At 34.3% G+C, this 22,662-nt stretch overlaps 1 protein-coding gene across 15 annotated transcripts in view; it reads right to left on the reverse strand.

Annotated features, from left to right (window-relative positions):
• Positions 1-7,604: 7,604 nt before the first annotated feature.
• Positions 7,605-22,662, reverse strand: part of LOC149775850 (voltage-gated hydrogen channel 1-like) — a 44,187-nt gene continuing 29,129 nt past the window's right edge. For 12 of the 15 annotated variants that reach the window (XM_089943934.1, XM_089943930.1, XM_089943923.1 and 9 more), the window contains 2 exons: positions 13,740-14,229; positions 7,605-11,841 (listed from right to left, as the gene is read on the reverse strand). In XM_089943934.1, the coding sequence (XP_089800060.1) occupies positions 11,537-11,841; positions 13,740-14,223 (789 nt within the window). In that variant the 5' untranslated portion in view covers positions 14,224-14,229 and the 3' untranslated portion in view covers positions 7,605-11,536. Of the gene's footprint in view, positions 11,842-13,739; positions 17,258-17,294; positions 22,661-22,662 lie in introns of those variants that run through there. The other 3 variants (XM_089943933.1, XM_089943931.1, XM_089943932.1) reach the window with 3 other exon arrangements.

Consider the following 22,662-nt stretch of genomic DNA (forward strand, 5'->3'; position numbering starts at 1 on the left):
TGTATTCAAAACTTTAAATTATTAGGATTTGATTCCGTAATTCTAGAATTAATTGGGATGTGATTCTTAGTACCGAAATATCCTTTTTATTACATTTTTACTCTGTATTTTAGGGAAATAATGTTTTTTAAATATTACAAAGCTTGTTGTATTTCACTCTTTTCTGTTACTTATTTTAAGAGCATAGACTCGTACCAAAACAGATTCATTCCCAGTGCTAAGAATCGATGACTTCATTGACAATTTCAGAAATACCAAATATCTAGCAATGACTGTACTTTATAAATGCTTTTGGCGTATTCCACTAACGGAAACAAAAAAAGAAATTTTGGCATTTGCGATACTTATATCAATGATGTCACTCCTACAACGACACCAGGACAAAACACTTTGAAACTAGCCAGAAATATTTTGATGTACTCATTTATGCAATTTTGACAATTAATTTAGATAAAAGTGGGTCTTGCCGTGTTTGTATTCTATCTTAACGCATATTGCGGGTCATGGTCAAGTTAAACTAAGTTAAGGTCAAGACTATCGCGGAATATCTTCTGCCTATCATTAAAAAGCAACTGATGTGATTTGTGGATATTATCGGACATTTTGCTCAAAATGTCCATTATTTCGGAACCCAGACCAATTTGTTGAGTATAAAGACCACGCTTCATTTGCATGACAATTGTCAGGAGGTTTTGAAAAGCTGAAGGCCATACTTAGAGATGCGCCAGTTCTTTGGCTCCAAATTTCAATCATTTAAAAAATATACGGATGTAAATAATGTAGGAAATATTGGAGTATTGATTGCAGGAAAATGGCGAGATCATCAAGTGTACTAATTCCTAAAATATTAAAGAAGCATTAGAAAAAGTATTACAAAATCGAGAAGGAATATTTGGCTCTGATATTGGTTTTGTAAAACTTTGAAGTCTAAATTAGTTCATCATCTTCTCTGATCAATATATTCAATGATTACAGTCCTCTCAGTTTCATTAACAAAATGGAAACAACTTTCAGAGATTGTTGAGTTATAGTTTGATTTTAAAGAAATATAACATTGACATTTAAGCACATCAAAGTAAAATATAATGTGAATGCAGATGCACTTTGACGTATATATGCTGCTTTGTGTATATATTGTGACAGTCATAAGATATCGTCTTATGTAATTTTAATCATTTAAGTGTCATATGCATATTTGACTAGTATGTAAAATAAAGCTTTATTATATAAGCCATTCTTACTCTGTATGAGGGGTGGTGGTATGTATAACTTTGATGTGTGTTTGGCTTGTGTCCCTGAGCTTTTATTATAAAGGTTATTTTGTGAAAAACATATGATACAACTATTTCTTGTGTACGAATGTGGATACATTTTAACATAAATATGTTCACATGGATCTGATTTCAAGACATTATGTTTCGGCTTGGAAATTCATGGTATTCCTTCTTTTTGTCATGTTGTTTATTAAAATGTAAGAAAAATTGTAAGTAAAAGACCAGATCTTGTTGACAACTTAGTATGTTCTGGAAATAAACTGTTGACCATTATCTTGTGCTTCGTATTTTGACTTAGGTTTTATACTAATGTTGTTTATACAGTCGTATTCATTCATTCACACTGTAATGGAATCAGTCTTTTAGTTCTGTTCTGTTAATATGTGAAAGGAATTATTTATTTAAATTATTCATTGGAATTCCAAAGTGCCTATTGACTTTGGGACTAAATAGCTATTGCGAATTCATTCCAAAGACTATCTTGATTATACATATTCAAGACCGGAATTCATTCGGAACGTCTCTGGATTTCATTCAAAACACTCAGAACTACTGGATTTGTGATATGACCTTTTTAGGACCATACAAGATTTAATTCTAAATATAGTAAGTTCTTTTTAAATGTTTACATTATATTCTAGAGAATGATACCAAACTTATTGGTTTTCGCTCATTACTCTTACATAGTCTAAGACCATTGAGTAGTAACAATGGGCACCAAATGTGCTGACAGCCTTGTCGTCACGCGCTGCATCAATCGCTTAGCAAGATGCAAAGCGAGTCGTTGATAGCACCAAAAACGTTGCTGCTAATCGTTTAAAGAAGGTTGGTTACGAGCGTTTCAATAGATTCGAGATCGGTTACAACGATTAAGTACTTGACAACCAAAAACGATTACACTATCATCAACAGAAACATGTAAAATTATTTTGTTGGAAAATTATTAATTACGCCAATCAGCAACGTCTGTCAGATTTGGTTATTGCAAATGAAACCGCTCAACAATGAATAGCCGATTACACCATTGCATATATATGAATGGGATGTGCTGTTGCAAAGCGGAAATGTAATTAGACAAAACATTTAATAAATCGTTTCACCTAGCCCAGTTCGACGATACAGTGAATCCCGCATTTGATATTGGATCGCATGTACTGATAGATTGGACCAAAGAGATTTTCAGCATTATTCGTAGCCGGCAAAAGAAATAAATCAACCAATAAGTATAATTACAAGTGCGCGACTAGATTTATCGTTCCTAGTGTCGTTTTTCTTGGAAATTGAGGGTGAACTAGTACAGGATGGCAATTACAGTTTCAGTGTCGATTACCGAATTAGATTTGTCAACGTTAATATTATAGTGTTGTTCATCTACACACGTTATTCCATCGATATAAAGGAAATATAAGCAATTCTCGACAACGTTAACATTACCATGACGATTCTTAGACATGCCAGATGGGTACCAATGATTCATTACCGCATGCAGTTCGTACATTTGGAAATTAGAATCACGACAAGAGATGAGCCAACGGTCTCTGTAATTACCTTCAGAGCTAATTTCAACTCTTTATTTCTTCAATGTCGACTACATCTTCATTGAGACTCATTAAGAACTTCATGTTCCAGCCAATGACAAAGTCCAAACCATTAGAGATAAGCTTGACAACACAATTTCAATTGATTCGTCATCACCATGTAGTTGGGATACAGAATTTCAACGGCAACCATTAGCAGCATTTGAACTTGTCATCTTTGGATTTAGCACATACAATGGTGATGAAGAGTGCACCAGAGTCAAGTGAACTTGATCCAGTTTCAGCATCACTGCTGCTTGAGTGCTTAGATCCAGTATCGACTTCACTAACTGATGTTAGTAATACCTCTCTCTAATCCGGGGAATTCCCATCATTTTTCAAAACTGCCATTGCAAAGCCTCTGCTGAAGAAACCAACACTCGACTATAACGATTTAAAGAACTATCGCCCACTTTCTAATCTCCCATTCATATCAGAACTCTTAGAAAGGTTGTTCTATCCCAGCTTGTCTCTCATCTGAATTCAAACAGTCTTTTTAGCCATGTATAATCTGCATATCACCCTTGCCACAGTACTGCAACTGCTCTTCTACAAATAGTTAATGACATTCTCTCTGCTTTGGATAGCGGAAAGATTACAGTCTGATCCTCCTTGATTTGTCTGCAGCATTTGACACAATAGGCCATGATATATTACTTCCTTCACCGTCTCAAGCAGGTATTAGGCATTCATGATAGAGCCTTACTGTGGTTCAAGTCCTACTTGGTCAACAGGACACACATTGTGTCTGCAAATGGAACACGATCCAGCCCAGCTGTTCTTGGACCTGTTCTCTTCATTATACACACTCAACCGCTCTCAAGACTCATAGATCATCATCCAGTGTCTCACCAATTGTAAGTTGATGACACCCAAATATACAAATCAAGCCAACCAACTGAAGTTGATGCTACCATCCAACGGGTAGAGAGGTGCATTTCTGATGTGAAATCATGGATGAAATGTAACAAGCCGCAGATTAACGAGGATAAAACTGAGGCCATTCTGATCACAACACAAAGCCTTTCTCAGTCATATCCTTTACCTCAAACAACAAATATCAGTAACAACAACATTAAATTCACACAGTCAGTACAAAACCTAGGTGTCACTCTGGACAGTACACTCACGTTGCACCAACATGTCATGAATATATGCAAGGCTGCATATCTTGAGCTGAGACGCATCAGCTCCATTCGCAAATATCATTCAGTTGATGACACTAAAACACTTGTATGTTCATTACTACTTTCAAGACTGGACTAGTGGAACTCAGTTGTGTTCATCTCAATATCTATTTCAGAAACTTCAAAAAGTTCAAAACACAGCTGCTCGGATCATACTTAGAGTACCACGATCAGAGCACACCTCCCCGCTGCTCTGTACCCTACACTGGCTATCCATTCGATCCAGAATCAAACACAAAACTTGTTCTCTGTGCTACGTTTCACTGACGGACTCCAGTCCAACATACCTATCTGACCTCACCCATGTGTAGACACCAGCAAGATATTTACGCTCCTCTTCTGATAATAGTATACTCATTATTCCCACTACGAAAACGGTCTTATGGACAACGTTCTTTTGCATGCCAGGGCACAGCAACGTGGAATGAATTGTCCACTGAACTTAGACACAAAAGCCACATGATCCCATTCAAGAGTTCACTTAAAACTCACTTATTTCGACTGCAAGAACAAACTTAAAGACCTAATAATGTTCCCTACCTTAAATATTTTTAGCATGTTTTTTAATTTTTTGGTGTTTGATTTTTGTAATAATATCATTATATATGTTTTCATGTTATAGGTGTTGTCTAATGTTGTAAAGCGCTTAGAGCTTCTAAAGATTATACGTTATACAAAGTCCTCATTATTATTATTATTATTATTATTTGGGCTTTGCGGAGATTTTCACAAGTTACTTTTGGAGCAAAACTTAGTCACATTAGTTCGTGGTTGTTGTTATTGTTTTTGTTGTTTTAGAGATGAACGCCATTTTCAGTACAAGATAGTCTATACATGGCTGCCGATGTAAATGATGGAGGACAAACTTGTGAAAAACCCGGAAAGATCCACCGACCATTGAGAAGCTGCCGACAAACTTTCCCACATATCCACATTGGCCAAGCCCGAGACTCGAACCCACGCGCAGACAGAGGTGGAATGGCAGTGATCGTTAACGGTGAGCGCCTTAGACAACTCGACACTCGGGGCTCCCTCATTAGTTCGTAGGAACAACGTCAACTATGCAGTTTAGCGTACAGGAGGTGCTACTGGTAATTGTTATGAACAACAATGACCTTGTGGATGCCTGTTATAACCCTGCGGCTGTCTACAGCACTTTTGTTGTTTATCCAATCTGGATCCGCGTAAACCCGATCGTTTCCCACTCGTGCTATAGATGCGCACACAATAAGTAATATGATGGGGCCGTTGAAATGGCAAATAAGTACCCAACATGGTCTTACAGCAGCAAAATACGTGGTCGTGGGGTTTCAAATACAAATCGAGATAATAACCAAGAGTGTATCAAAATGTCAAACTTTGAGAATCTGGGGTTTCTTTGCGGTTTTACGGTCACCAAGACCCCTCTGAAGCAATTATGTTTAACGCTGGCAACAATCAAATAGTAACGATCATGTCAAACTATGATATCGTATATGGACCGGCATGAAAACGTTGATAACCGTTTTTAAATTTCCTCCAATACGGCATTCGTACCCTACTTTTTTACTTTTCATCGGTACATCTGGAGTTGTTCAAACCGTATTTTGTCGATATGTAATTTCAAGCGTATATAGATGGGCTAGTTCCCACTATGCTGCTTCTTTCTCACAAGAACTCGTTGTTTGAAGTAGCTGAATGAGGTTCCTTAATGTGCTTGTCGAGAATTTATATAATTTTAATTGAACCTGGTACCTTTTCAAATAATAATGTTCTATCTTTAAGTTAAGGTCGACCTCAGCAAATACCAGCTTGAGAAAATAAAAATCGCTAACGTTCCAACGTTGAAATTCAAGATGTGAGGGTGCGAGGTGATGTCGCCAAGAATCTGGCAGAAATTACTGAAAAATGCGAAATCGAGGACGCAAGCATGACGTTTTCCCGTATCGGAGATAATATTGACAATGCTGCTGCTACAACAAAACAATATGCGTATGAACACATTGCATATGTGCCCGTCGTGCACGCGTAATAAGTTTATACACATTATACGAACCTGCTAACCAGCAAAGAAGAGGAATCATCTGAATATAAAATAAGAAATGGTCGAATTATTTTTACTGGCATTAATAATCCTAAACCTAACACCTGAACAGAACGCGAGTCAAGATCGTACTGTATTAAGTTATAGTGGATGGAGTCAACTAACAGCATTGATAATTAAATAATCAGCCTAGTATACGGGTAATAAAACGTAACGAACCAGTTTTACCAAAATCTTTCATAAATTCGACATATCTCATTGATAGCAAAAAATGATGTTCAGTCTGAATCATTCTGAATCTATCTGTTGGAGTTTGTGTTTAAGATTAGATTTATCATTACAGATAATGGATTCTGACCATGATGATATGGTTGCGGAATTTTGTGACAGTGTTAGACAGGCTGCCAGCAGATGCTCACATTAATGGCAAATTTGTTACACTTGTCGCCGATTTTCTGCTTCGAAACGATGTAACAAAACTCTCGTATGCTCTGACATATAATCTTGTTAAGAGCCAAAATGGAACTTGATTGTTGGGACCGACTTAATGTGTCAATAGAAACTAGAAGTCGGCAAAAAGAATTATAAGCACCAAGCAAAAACAAGGATGGCATTTATCATGTCAAATCCATTAAAAAATGTGCCATTGTAGCGTGATAATTGTGGTTTTGTCAGTTACTGATATTTCCAAACATTCTTTGTCTTATTTATGGTCTCATATTGGTCACTTTCACTGATTATTATTGGTGGGTTTGCACATACACATATGTCTTTTATAGTACATGCATATGGCGATGGGGAAATAGGCCGTGACATATAATAATACCCGAAATCTAAAGCAAACATTATCACATTACTCCATTCAAATTGCATTTTTGGTCTTTATGGCAATCTTGATTACACGTTTCAGCACACGCACGGCAAAATGATGCATCTGTTCTCCGTGTTCATGATGTTGTCAAGTTGGGTGGTACAAATTCATTGGTTTGTACCTGTTCCTCCAAAACGGAGATAGGGAAGTTATAGGGGGATAGGAGTTTGACTTTGATTTTAAGAGGTTTATATGGTTATATAACCAAGAAGAGAGTTGCCTTTATTTATAAGGGATTTACTTTCTGTTTTGTATGCCCTTCCGTTGACATTCTACCTTGTGTGAATGGGATGGTAGCTAACCTTTTACTGTACGTTAGTATTATGGCTGAGCTACATAAGTTGCAGAGAACGTATCTATTAAATCAGTAATTTAGCATCACTTTTCAGTTTACTTCTTGGTTAAAGATATTTTGTAATGATATATTTGTTCTGGACAATGGATGGATATTGCGTATACTTTATTTCAGCATGATGATCAAATGTTTGGTTTTAATGCCAACTAAAGCCTGCCTATAATGTGTGCAGATCATGACAAAGCTACATATTTTAGTACTCATGTATGCTGAGGTTGCTATTTTCTTACCATATGTCATGCTTTGTTTTGCTAATTCTGTGCTTATATTTTTCACTAATATACTAACATGGTGTTAAACAAATCAAATGTATCAAATTATATTTGTCAAACATTAAATTTATTTAGATTGATATCAGTTCGATTGAGTACTAAAGCAACAGTTCAAAACAGTAAAGGAAAGTATTAAAATAATAAAGCATATTTTAAACCATATCTCAAACAATTATTGTTTACATTCATGTTGAAAAGAAGCTCAAAGAAAGCAGAAGATATACACATAATTAATAAACAGCATGATCATAAAATGTAGCATATTTGTTCATACATATACAAATGCACATACTTGGGTAATAAATATTAAGGTTTGATCCATAAACTAGAAAATTACCGTGATGACCAATGATAATAAGCCAATCTGTTTTATCCAAATATCATAATTCTATGAAGTGAAATTAAGATCAGATTTACAATTTTGCAAGACTTGACTGTTGATGCAAACATTAGTTAAATCAGACTTTTGCATATAGTCAGATATTTACTGTCTTGCATTATTATTGTATGTAGTCATGGATTGAATGTCTCACATACTTATTGTATATAGTCATGGGTTTAATGACTTGCATACTAGAAGCAAACATATTTTATGGTGAATGCCTAACGTTCACATAGAAAAACACATTTAATTTCATTGAATAATCTCCATCATATGAATTTGCTCATCTTTTAAAGCTATTTTTCAGAAAAGATTGCAATGATGCACACCAAGATATCATATATGCAAAAGAAATGTGCCAGCATACTTTAAATATGCCATTCCAATGGAACTCTCTCTATGGCAAGCTTGTTACCGTGTAATAATTTTCGTGTACGAACTAGTCAATGCACGTATACTTAGCTTGTCTGAAAGAAGTAAAACCCAAGTTTTAAAGGCCTATCATCAACACTAATTGTGGAATAGAGCATACAAATTCATAAATCGGCAGTAATGTATATTACAATCTTTAAAAGAAAAATAAATTGGTATTAAACAAACTTCGTGACAACACACTACTTTCTGACGTTGAGGCTGAAACATGAATCATTAATACTATTTCAGCAGTCGTGAAAAATATCAATGAAATCTATGTAGCGTGTTTGGAAGCACGTGATGTTAATATTCAGTCTCGGAAAACACGATCAGCAAATAAATAATCAGGTGCTCTCTTGAGCTTGAGATTTAAAAAAAATATTCATAAGATATCACAAGAAAGAACGAAATTGACTTGCATCAGTTAACATAAATATTTTAATCTCTAGTTCTCAAGATTTTATTGTAATTTAAGTTAGTACATGTATCATTCACTTCACAAAATTGTTTTGTGGTGTAAGTAGACAATTAGGATATGATTATCATGTGACTAATCTGACAAATCAGGTGTGACGCCTACTTGAAATCATTAACATTTCATTATGAGAAAACATAAAGAGGACGAACATTAATATTAATGACAAATGGGATAGACATCATTCTGAATACATTTTGATCAACATGAATGGAAAGAAGAAAAACATCTGAGTTGAGTACCGTCAATGGTATTGGGAATGCATTTCTCTGAAATTGTGACACCCAAGAAACTGTATAAAAATACTTGACCTTGTACGGTAGGCATGCGAAATTCATTCAGCTTGTAATTGTAATACCACCTTTATTAAATTATCACATCATCGAGAAGAATGACAAAAACAACAACGCCTAAACGGGTGTCTTTAAAAAAAGTATCTAATTAATCCTAAAATATTTTTAAATATATATATTTAACAGTCAATAGACCTACATAGGTTCAAATCATTGAAACTTCTGTGAAGTGAAGCTTGAATGAATATAACAAAATAATGATGCATGCATCCTAAAATAATCACCAACAGTAACTTTATAAATTGAATCCCAAAAAGTGGACAAATTAGTTTTATTTGCTTCCCAATATTTATTATTATGTGCCCTTTAGCATCGGTGACAGATAATTGCTAACTTACATGTTTTCCCTTTCACTAAATTGTATATTTAAAAAGCAAATCATGGCAAGCCTGTTGCAGAAATTACGTCTCTTGTTTACATAGTCAAGTCTAGTGTTTTTAATTCGCAGACTATCCTAATTGCACAATTGCATTGTTTAATATTACTTGTATTATATTCAAAGCAGAAACAGCTTGAAATGTGTTCTAGTAGTAATTAAAAATTGCCACTGATTAAAACATAATAGATTTACAGATCACTGAAAAGGGGAGAGGGGTTGGGCTAATTGGTCATGAATACTTACTGTTGAGTAATATTTAGTATATTTTGGTAGGTTTCAAAATGGACAGCGCTTGATTCACTTGCTGAGGTTTGCTATCGTGCATCGACCTTCTTGTGAAATTCAGCAAACTTTAAACTCTAATGATTTAACAATAATACGTGACATTAAATAAAGATTTAAACGTATTGAGACATGGTTCTTTGAGGACATATCCTTAATTTTACTGAGGTCAACAGTCGCCAATAATTAGCGGAGTTGAGCAGGATTCATATGATCAACAGTTGTTCCTTGTTTTTAAAATTAGTCAAATTTTCGTGAAATTTATTTGTATAATTTTTATTCCTATTACTATAAGAAGCAGCAAGTCAATGTTTTAAAAATATTGAAAATTCATATTTGTGAGAGAAAGGTGATTCTTGATCACATCATTTTGCTGAAATGAAGGATGTAAACTTAAACGGTGAACACAAGTCAGTAAGGTATTTATAGTATATAGCCTCGTTCCAAAGTTCTCAGTCTGTTCTACTCTTAAAATATTATGGTGAAATCGTGATAATTAACGGAACTGTTTCAGTGAATGACATATCCCTGTGTACATTATCAAAAATGTTTTAACTGTATTATTCTAAATTTTAAATGACGTCACGTCGCAACAGCGAGATGTAGAGCACATAATTACCAATGGCAGACAACCTATTACATAAAATGAGGTGACTCGATTGTACTGCGCAGACGCTTTAATCCTGCGATTGAGCTAATGATATGGTTCCATATTCACTTTCTAGATTCATTATTGCAGCCGTACAGATGATAGTTACGGGTACAATTACATGCATTTGGTTTTACTGTGCATCTTAATTGCGTTTGCCATGAAATGTGTCAAAATGGATTTATATGTTATCAAGGTTTTGGTGTCGAAATGCGTCAGTATGCCGTAAAGGGACTGATGTCAAAGGGTGTCAATATGCAGCAAAAGAAGTTCATGTCAAACTGCATCATTATGTAGTTAAATGTTCAAATAGCAGTGTAAGGAAGTCTTGGGATATTATAAAAGGCTAGAGATTGTTTACTTAATTCATTTTCATTAATTAGACTCAGCGGTGATCAAAGGGTGATTTAAAAGGGAATTCAATTATGCTGTAGTTATAATTTTTATTACAGACTACCCTTTGTGGCCAGTAAATCAATGAATGATAGCAATTCCAAACGGCATTTTAAATAGCAAGTGGAATTTGTGTCATATTTCATCTTATAGACCAACTAAATCCATACATGCTAAACATATATTCATTTAAGTAAGAGTGATGACAAACTCCAACTTATTATATTTCACATGAAAACTAGTGCCAACATGCTACAAACAAGCAGTCTTATTTTTGTAAAACGGACGATATAATACGGCGTTTGAATTAGAGCGCAAACAAACTCATATTTCCCATCAAAAACATCTAACATACTGCACTGTTCCAAACAGATTCAGCAACATGACAAACTTGCATATAATAATTTATTTCAGTTAGAGTGCAGACAAGCCATATTTCCTACTAAACATCAATGAAATATATGCTTCATTGATGCAGTCCTCCATGAATGTACATGATTAATAAACATATTAATCACATAATTATGTTCATATTTTGCTGCGTTGTAGTTGAAAATGATTGTATATAAAATTATACTGATCTCAAACTACGCATGTGTAATGTATGATTAAATGGTAACATATGATAGGAATCAAATTTAAAATGTAATTCATAATACTGCTGCTAAAGGAAATTCCTGTTTATTTTCATTTGTCTCCATCTGTTTACCAGTATTTTTATGTAATTGGTTTACTTCAGCTACCACATCGATATCGCTAACACACCTAGGAAGTTCTGTATGAACTACGTCAGTGATGCCATGCTGATGCAGAAGAGAACGCAAAGCCTCAATCTCTTTTTGTTGAGCCATATAGTACCCTCTGTACTTTGTCAGTTTCTGTTCACATTCCTCTCGTCGTTTACGTTCCTTGTGAATTTTCTCGTCTGCCTCTTTCTTGACGGACATAACAATTCCTAAAATAATAATTTAAAAATACTATATTGTTCTGATGAATGGGCCGATCATTTGACTGTCAAAAGTATAATCTAGGTCTTCATATCAATATGATTTGAACGTAGTATCTGGCGTTACATATACATAAAAGACTGACTCAGGCTGTTCGGGCCTAAAAAATATCTATTTAATTGAGGTGGCCTGCGTACAGAGGTTTTATGGAGAAGACTTATATGGTAGCTTGCCACTATTTTCCATCAAAAGTTTTTAGAGTTGTGGTAACTGGTTGACTTTGATCTGCAATTAGCAGTCAATGACTTTTCAAGGACTTCACGGACCAACGCCAGATTTTTTTTGTTTGAGACTGCATTTAGAAAACCTTAGTCAGGTTTGCTTTTAATTGTTATGTGGTCAAATTTTATGGAGATGAGGACCTTGTTTAACTAAAATCGTACCCTTGCAAGTTCAGCTATATAACATTTGATATGAGGTTTTATAAAGGTATGACCTCTGTTAGACCTAAAGCCTTGCAATTCAGTTGTTTCACATTTTTCCAGGGTATCTATGACATATGGACGTATTTCAAGTTGGTATTAAAATGGCACTATGATATACTGAACATGTGGTTAGTTTAAAGAACCTAAATTATAGGAGACAGATTAGGGAATTATCACTCTACCTGGTTTCATAATATTCCCATATACTTTTCAAAGATATCCTGCAATCACAATTCGTTGAATTTAAAGGCAAATAGCGGTATACCAGGCAAATCCTTCGAGAATGGAATAACGAAGTTAGGCAGGAAATGATTTCGGTATTATTTTGTGCATCTTTGTATATCTTGCTTGCACGCTGAGTCAGTAAGAAGAATAAAATGCTGGCCTGATTGAACTGTTGCCTTTATGCACAAATATATGGATGAAAAATGGTTCACAGTATTCATATTAATGAAGTAATATATATATATATAAAATTTTTTCATCGTATGAAGTATTGCTGGTATATCAGTATTGACTTATATTTTATCCCAAAATAAAAGAGTGCAACCATTTTCTATTTGGGGATGATCATTAAGCATCGTATTTCAAGTCCACGTTTCTAATTTTAATTTTTGCTGATCTCACTCTACATTTCTTTCAGCCTAAAATGTATCGTTTGGCACTGTTTCAAGCCCGGTTGAAAATTCACTATGCTATCATTTCATACATGGCTGCCTGTTACGAGAGTTCCTCATTTCGCAGTCTAACTGACATCTACACACTGCCAAACACTTCAAATAAGTCCAAGTTTCTCCTGAACACTGCAAAATATGAACCAGACCAATCTGCCTTGGTTGGGGGATAAAAAGTGCTTAATAGAGACCAAAAGAAAAATACGTCATACACAGCAATGAAAAGTATATGTGTCTGCATGAACTGTACATAATTTAATTTATGATATATAAGTTTCACGCTAATTCTGAAAACGAAATCATGTAAACAAATCGGCAGAATGCATGAAAATAGTATTTACAAACGTACATTTGTTTCCTGTTAAATCTCCCATATTTAGAATATCTCCCCTTCGTTAAATAGACTAGAAAGGATTGTTCATCACTAAACCTTTGGTTCTAAAATAAATCTGCCCTTAGAAAACTGGAAATCGGTTCAAAGAATAAAAATACCCTGCAGTCCTGCATTATTTAACATTTAGTCATGGTCACTGTGGTTTCTACTTTTCATAAACAGGTGATTCATTCACTACACCAAGCTTTATCATTGTGCAACCTAAACTGTATAGGGAAACTGACATCAGTAGAAAAATTAACCAAGGTATGAATGAAATGACTCACTGGAAATCATAGGTAAAACTAAATATTCCACCTCTGTATACATGGCATGGTATAAAAATGTGAACATAAAGTCTAAATAATACTTGCCATTAAGAATCCGCACCACTCTCCATAATCTCAGCACTATCAAAAGTCCGGAACTACTTTCTGGGCCTTTGGTATTTCGGAAAACTATATCCAGAACAAAAGATACGATAATAATAATTGCATCGAATATCTCTATCTTGTGACGGAAGAACTCCAGTCTAACGGCATAGAGTCTGATAATAAGCTCAATAATAAACAGACCGAGTATTCCAATACTAGCATAATGCAGTATGTGAGGCACTTCGCTGTGTTCAGGCGCATGTATTATTTCCAAGTCGAAGAGGAGTCCTGCTATGACAAGCAAACAATCAAGGACTACAATACAAATAATGATAATCAGGAATTTGTGGCTATGGAGAATGGACTTCAGTTTCTCCCTAAATGAGGTGACCTCTTGTTTCGTTTCATCAGAGTCTGAGCTTATGGAATCTTTTCTTTCACATACTTTCTCTGAGTCATCTTGCAGTTTGCGTAATTCTTCCATCTGAATCTGAAATTAGAATTTATAGTACATCTTCACACAATCGATTTATCAAATCACATATTAAAATATAATCCAAATTTAAAACATTTTAACATTTGATTACATGTTTCGAATTATATGTAACTCTTTATAATTTTCTAATGAACATACGTTTACCAAATTTTTGTTAATTGAAAAACTGCTATTTACAACAATCTGTAAAATAAAACAATAACGTCGTCCTGTTTTAAAGGTGTATATGTTCATTGCACATTCCTTTCTCAACTGCAATTGACGATTCACTACTGTGATTTTATTTTATGTTACATTGAACTGAATCCCAACACCACATGCCATAGACTAAGTATATGTATCAACAAATCTTATTGACATCTTCAAACCAAACAAATTTTGGCAGTCTTCAATTTGTCTTATAGAGCATGAGAAATTATCAGTCTTTCTTTTGTGGCTTATTTAATACTTTTGCGATTTCTTGTTAGATAAGATTCAGAGAACATACAAGTGTCTCATTTTGAAAATAAACGCATCGAACACTGTTTAGAATATGCCGTAAGAGTGAAGTGGTGGATTATAACTGATGTATGTATGAAGCAATGCATCCTCTATTGTACTGTCCAAACAAGAGAATTAAATACAGCCGCGTGATTTCACAGAGTTGGCATGTTATGTTGCAACTGTTCTTGTGTTGTTAACAATAAATCCACGTGGCCCAACGTGGCAAACCTGGCTAGCATCTGCTATGTAGCAAAATGCAGCTGGTCATGAATAACGGGTCCGTATGTTGCTTCCTGTAGACATTTGTTTATTTCTATTGATTGCATATGTTTAGAAGACAAGTGGTTGAAAGATTTTCTATATTTTGCATCCTCATCCAAGTTTGACGGCATATACTTTCCACTTGTCCAAAACTAAAAGGCATATAGTTTCCACTTGTCCAAAACTAAAAGGCATTTACTTTCCACTTGACATGTCCAAATATAAAAGGCATTTACTTTGGTCTAATTCTGTTGTGTTATTGTCTTGGTGTATGCAAGGGCTTTTAATGATACCGGTTTTGTAATGCATAGCTATATGTCTTGCAAATTTGCAAAATAGAATTTAACAATGGATACGCAGAACATAATTTTGTCAATGAATGTTAGTGGTCTACACATTTGCAGTCTCAAAGGAAGACATATTTTCTGCTCGGTCAACCCAAAGAATGCCTCCATTGTATGTTTACAGGAGATACATAGTCAGTGGAGATTGAAAAAAAAATGGCAGGATCAACATAAGTGTATTTTCAGCAGGTGTTGCTATCCTGTTCAGAAATAATTTTGAATTTCTTATTCTCAGAAATAGATATGAAGATATATTCACTTAAAATAATCAGTTCACGATAGCAATTAGCACAAACGAGTTTATATGGTTTTAATTATGATAGACCAGAAGGTTAGTTGCAGAAAATGTCGAAGATATTATACATTTTGACAATACTTCTGTTATTTTTTGTGGTGACTGGAATGTTGTTCAGGACATGTTCCATGAGGCAGTGCAGGACATTAACAATCAGCTTGACTTACTGGATCATAATTTAAATACTATAGATAATTTAAAATCACACACAAGCTGGATAACAATGTTTTTGTTGATATTCAACATTGCTTGGATGCTTACACATCTCTATTTAGTTCTGATGAAATATATGAAAAACACAAGCTAATAATTTTGTACAATACTTTGCTATTATCTCAAATGTATCATTACAGTGGAAAAAGAAAAATTAAAGTTTGTTTGAACTGTTGAAATAAAAATGATCGTCATGTAAATTTTGACAAAACTTCACTTCTTAGGATAAGAATAAAAGGAATACATTCATTTGTAAAATCCTGGCGAGAACCAGGATACAAATTTCAAGCGGTAAGGGTAAATTTAAACTTAGTCCAGGCACCTAGAATGTGCAATTGGTATAAATAGATCAACTATTTTGTTTTGGTTCAGCTTGGTGCAAAAGATATAAAACTGATTATAGATTTCATCTTAAATTTCTTCACCGCAATATTGCGATAGCCCGGTTTTTAAAAGGATTACTGATATATGTAACTTTTGTAAGAAAAGAATAGAATAAATTGAGGACTTCATGTAAGGAAAGAATAGAATATATTGAGGACTTCTTATATTGCTGTTTAGTTGCTGAACACTTTAGTAAATAATTTGTGACATCGATACAAACTCATGAAACAAACTTTAGACTTATACAAAATATGACTCTATAGGACATAAATGATGTTAGTAACATTCCAATAATGCTTGAAAAATATGTAATATATAAATCACGTTATACATAACAAATCCCTACGTTCACATATAAATCTTGCGTTGCATCATATACAAAATATATTAAGCCAAAGTACATAACAGAACAGAAGAGTTTACGGAAAGGTGTCAAATTTTGGTGATTTTTTACTGTAGGGGCGGATGGGTAAAAATACAAGATTACTTATAAAAGCACCAAAGAAATAGGCAACTTAAAAAGCCTTGAAGTTTATATTCGAGTGAATTTTGTGCAAAATATTTGTGATTATCTGTGTGTGTTCACGAGTATGTGTGGTGTATAAGTGATGAGTGTTTGTAAATATGTCAGTTGGCGGTGTAGGAGAACCTGTACAATTCCGACTTGTGTTCAATAAAAGTGTATTTAATAAAATATCATTTGTCCATAAAATAAACATTTATGCAGAACAATCTGGTCAAATTGTGTTGTGCGATTTAATAAGACCTTTAAAGGATTTCTATATTTAGTAACAGCAGCAATAACAGAAGGCAGACCATCATCAATTTTACAAGCCTAAAAATGCTTCATATTAGAATATTCTGTCAAAAATAGTCAAATTTGTCAGAGCGTTTCCTAAAACATAGTCATTTAAAGGTTATTCTACATTTAGTTATGGCGGCCATATTTCATGGCAAATGGAAATCATTTGAATAAATTTAAATTGTGTGCATACAGTCTGTCAATTATGTAAATACATTTTTCAGAGGAAGTTATTTATATATTTATTATTTGTAATAATGTGGAAATATTTAATTACAGATCAGGTTTAGCTGCACCAATCGGAAATCCCTCACTGCAAAACGTTTCCAAATTTAGGTCAAAATTGTTCCTAGGACCAGGTGTTTTCCAGAAGAAGTGTTTCATAGCAGTTGTTGATAAACAAACGATAGTTAATACTTGCTGCAAGGTGTTCGCAGGGTCTTGCCATACATAAGCTCCTCTGGCCTCTTGGCCATATGAGCTAAGAAAAACGAGAAATAAACCCTTGGAATATGCGATGTATGGGTATAGCACAAAGCTCCACTTCATCTGTTCTGATACATGGGAAGTGGTTGAAGTCCTGGATCTGTATTCTCAAAGCTTCCTTAACAAGAATCTCAATTTCTAGATTTCAGTTACATTGGTAATTTCCATATATTGAAATAATTGAGAATTGTCACTTTGTGGCATGACTGTTCATTCGGATATGAAGGTTGTGGGCAGAAGCACAATATAACACTGCTGACGAGAGATAGACTAATTGTGTTTATTTGCACAAAACAAGAAACCAAAGTGGACATGACATTGCTAACCTGGCTGGCATCTACCAAATAGCTAAATGCAAGGGCAGTTGGCAAGAAATGTGGGTCATTGGGATGCTCTCTGCTGACATTCCCACCGATGCTATTGATTGCATATGTTATGAAAACGATTGTTTCAAGATTTATTTGCTTTTGCAGCTTCATCCATATATATGGGTATATACATCAGTGCCAAGTATCGAAAACTCAAAGACCCCTATTCGAAGGCCCCTATGCTGCGATGCCTAATCTTAAAGTTGGTCAAAATTTGTTTTAGCAGTTTCCAGAGACAAAGTCGTGTAAATGTTTTCCTACTTTTCGTGATGGATTAATATAATTAGCACAAATTTCAAAGCCTGCTTTTGGTAAAAGTTTGATCAAATTCCGTTGAGCAAATTCTTTCTATTTACAGCAACAGTGGCCATATTGCTTTTTGGCATTACCTACATGATCGTTGTCAAATCCGATCAAGAAGTTTTGCGAAGAATTTGGTTAAAGATTTTTAGGTTTAGTAACGACAATCCTATCTGAAGTGGCTCAGCGTTAGTGCTACTAATTTGAATGTTCTCATTCCAGAATACTGTCTCCCAAGCTTGCTGAAATTCTATTCAACAGTTTTTGACACAAAGTCATGTAAAGTGTTTTTATTTTACTAATGGCGACCATCTTCGATTGCAGTTTACCATAGTTCGAATAGATTTAAAACGTTCGTGCCAGGATAATTTTTCTTTAATATGATCCATTTCTGTCCGGATTTTTTTGAAAACTTGTTTAAATCTTTCTTGTTTTAGTAACAGTGGTTATTCTTTATAAAGGATTAACATCGGTTGTATAAGTTTGAAATCACTCTAGTTTAGGATATTTCATATTGGATTTAGCAAACCTATTTCAAGAAAACTTTATGAAAGTTGTTCGAAGTCTTTTCTCTGTTGGTATGACCATGTATTCAGTAGGAAGAGCCATAACAAGACTTTTAAGATGGGACTGTGTCAGCCGTAATGAGACTAAATAGACATCTCATGGTGATAACCCCTTGTTGATACGAGTTTCTGTTCAGGGGTTGTAGCGATAAGAAAATTTTGAATATGGCCGCAATTGCTGCCATATTCGATGTCATATCGGCACCATTTTCATCTAAATTCAACTAGACATCATACAAAATTATTTGGTGGAAAGCCCATGTTGATATGACTATCCATTCAGGAGAACAATAACACAACTGTAAAAGAGGAGATGTCAGCAACTAAACATGTTTTGCACCTATCGCCATTTTCATTTAGGAATGTATCCACCATGAGATGAATTTGTGCGCAAAGTTTCATGGCAGTCCTCCGAATAATTTAGGAGAAGTAGAAAAAAGAAACTTGTGTTAAGGACTGGCAGGCCGATGTACGTAAACCAAAGGAAAACAATAAATAATGCATATCATATACTATTCTAGAATATGACAAGTAGAACTAAAACAAAATCGCGTTTACCAGGCAGTGTTATGTTGTGCTGATATACTTATCCGTTTACCGGTTAAACCCAAACCAATGACTCCACGTCGTGTGCATACTGACTGAAGATATGGAATTTAGTCACAGGACAGAAGTTTTATGAGTAGAGCAGTAAGATGTACTCTCCGTTATGATACCTAGTGTTCATTCTGCTTGATTGAAGTGACGATACAGACTGGTTTATATTCACAGATTTGATGGTGATGTTTTCCTTTTCATGGGAGGGAGGTGGGGTGGGAAATGGGAGTATGCAAAAACAAAAAAATTGAACGTGACAATTTGATATCGAGGTTTTGACAAATCCCATCAGGCTCGGACTTCAGTCACCCATCTGCCATTGGCGAATGTTGATGAAACTTAGAAAAAAAGAAAGATTTATAATTTCTGTAATGTGACCCATGAGTGAAATGACTGCAGAATGGTCACAATATTCAGAAAAAATGGGAATGATTCGTTACATGTTTGTATTTACTCCTTAGTTTATTGACGATACATTTGGAGGTCGGCATCCTGTAAATTGAGTTGGATATTTTAGAAAACTTACGTTAATTAAGTTTTAAATTTGTTTCCGAAGGAAAGCATATTGGGTTGCTATTTGCTTTAACCTACCAAAATATGCATTTTAAATTTATTACTAAAGGCATTTAACATATGAAATACCATAAATAATGTATATGCGTGTAATAAGAAAAAAACAAGACATATTGCTGACATATTAACATTGCAATGCTATTTCGTAGGTATTGGCTTTGTTTGTTTTTTTGGTGGGGGTGTTGGGTAATAAAGGAAAAGGACACAATGCATCAAATGCATTCCCTAGCATCGCATACACTTAAATGTTTTCCAAGTAATTCTTCTCGTCAACTTTGAGCATTACTCAGAACATATCTATTTTCAGTTTCAAGCTAAAGAATATTTAATTTAATCCCCAATCTGTAGTCTTTCCAGTTTGTATAATTTGTAATGAAATTCACGAAATATTGTATTCTAAAATTATGTTTGAAATTATGATCTATATGGCTTGTATCGCTAGGCTAACATTGTATGAAAGTAGTTAAACGGTGAAAATTCCAAAGCCGCTCTTATGTGAAAGTCCGTTTAGCCGACGGAAATAATCCTTTCTCGTCGTATTGGCTTATTGGCTCTGATGCCCTTAGTTTCCTACCAAACCCTTGAGTTTCATTTTTTTTTCTAGCAATTTGTTGTTTTGACTGACTTATAAAATGGTGTCTCTGACAGATATGCGATAGCCCGTGGCTTCAATATGCTTTTATATGCTATTTTTATAGACCCTAAAGAACACTGATCATAGTCTGAACCATTCTATTTGGGATGAATATTTCTCCTAAATAATTGTTTAAATGATCAGAATGGTACTTTCAAATACTGCACGCTTTTGACAATCTACAGCAAAGGAGATATAAATGAGTATATAGCTATTGATACTGTCCGACAACACTGCGTCTGTGTAGTGAAATCATATGCATAATAAAGCACATTTATTAACATGCGTTGCTATTATATATGTTGCATACTGAAAACATATGTGTACATGCATTTAAAAAAAACAGGTAGTCATGTGAAATACTTGTATTTAAAAAACAAGTAGTCATGTGAAATACCTTCTTTCACTTTTTCCCCATGAGTCCTCATCAGTCATTGTAGCTTAGGTATGGCACGTTTTGGTGATTAGAAATTTAAGCATTCATTGCAGTGATTGTTTGCTTTGCTTAATAATGCATACCTGAATTACTGCACATTTGGTAAATATTTGTCCAAACTCGTGTTTGTAATGACCTAAGTAAGTACAGTGTTTCCCCCGTGATAAGTTCCAGGTAAAAACCTTGCAAATTTGTTTGAAATTGATGATAAGATGGAGCATAATAGCAGATAAAACATTCAAAAGAAAACCTGGTTGAAATTTAGAAAAATGGGGAATGGGTATACCGTAAGTGAATGTCTTAGATTGGTAGAATAATATTATATACATAAACAATGTAACTCCGCACAAACAAATAATAATTTAAGCAAGAAATAAATTGTTCCCTAACATGTATTTTGCAATATCAAGAATATAAACATATTTTAGACTATCAGCGTTTAAATAACTTCAGACTGTATTTGTCATCCCCAGCAGTGCCCACACATAAAATACATGTTGATTGAGAGACACGAAAAGCACATACGATAGTTCATACTGAAGGAAATAGAGCAATATAAATCAGGTACGCCTGATAACAATTTCATATCTGCAGTTACTATGCGGGAAACCGTAGGCATCACTAGAAAAACGTCTCAGACAACAAAGATAAACAGAAACAAAAGTAGGCATTGGTTTTTGCCATTTGTTATGCGGTAGAAATCTTGTTTTAAGTATGTAATGACAATATACCATCAGCACTTATCTGGCAAGCATACAACAGTATATTTCCTCCAAGCAAAGAGAACTGCAGTTCATTAGATAAGAATTCCGTCTTTCACATCATGCATGTCTTAATATAATACATTTATTATCTGAAGAAATACCAAATATGTATTCTAAGCTACACATTTCTCATCCTCATATTGATAACGCTTTGAAATCAACAAAACAATGTAATATTGGACTGACTGGATAATAATGAAAACATATCCTATAATATGATATACATATAACAGAACATGCATACAAAGTTCATTCCCCATTCTGAAGTATTTTTTTTAGGAGAAATCCCATATTCCGAGGATATATTTATTTGGTTTAGGTACTCTTATGAATTATAATGTTTATGCTGCACACATCGTACTGTGGAATTTGGCATCAAAATTAGACAGGCTTGTCGGTGTTCGAGGATCTGAGAGGTTTCATACAATGATGAACTTGTTCTTGTTATCATGAACTAATACTTCAAAGTAAGGTACCTAATATTCTTCCGAAGTATGTGCACGCATGCTGTGATAACAAATAACACTAGGTGGTTTAAAAAAGCATTAACATAGATTTTTCTTCAAGAAGAATCCAGCCTAATGTTACCAATATCTCCCTGTATTAAAATAGAAATTATATATGTTGCTTTTTAAAACTCGACATCATGTAAAATGCAAACTATGGCAGTTTCAGTTCATAACATATTATATGACACTGCTACCTATATGGACTACAAATGCACCCAAAGAACATTCTACTTTAAATAGCATGACTGAAAGTGGTAGCAATATAGCAAATGATATTAGAGTGGATATAACATGAGTGGAGGTGATAACAACATCATAAATGATAATCTGGTGGAAATATGGTCGAAAGTGGTAACAAAATATCAAATGAAATTCGCGCAGCGATCTTATAGATGGAAGTTGTAACAATATA

The sequence above is a fragment of the Sinohyriopsis cumingii genome, chromosome 19 (genome assembly GCF_028554795.1).
Source record: "Sinohyriopsis cumingii isolate HCF-2022 chromosome 19, ASM2855479v2, whole genome shotgun sequence".
NCBI lineage: Eukaryota > Metazoa > Mollusca > Bivalvia > Unionida > Unionidae > Sinohyriopsis > Sinohyriopsis cumingii.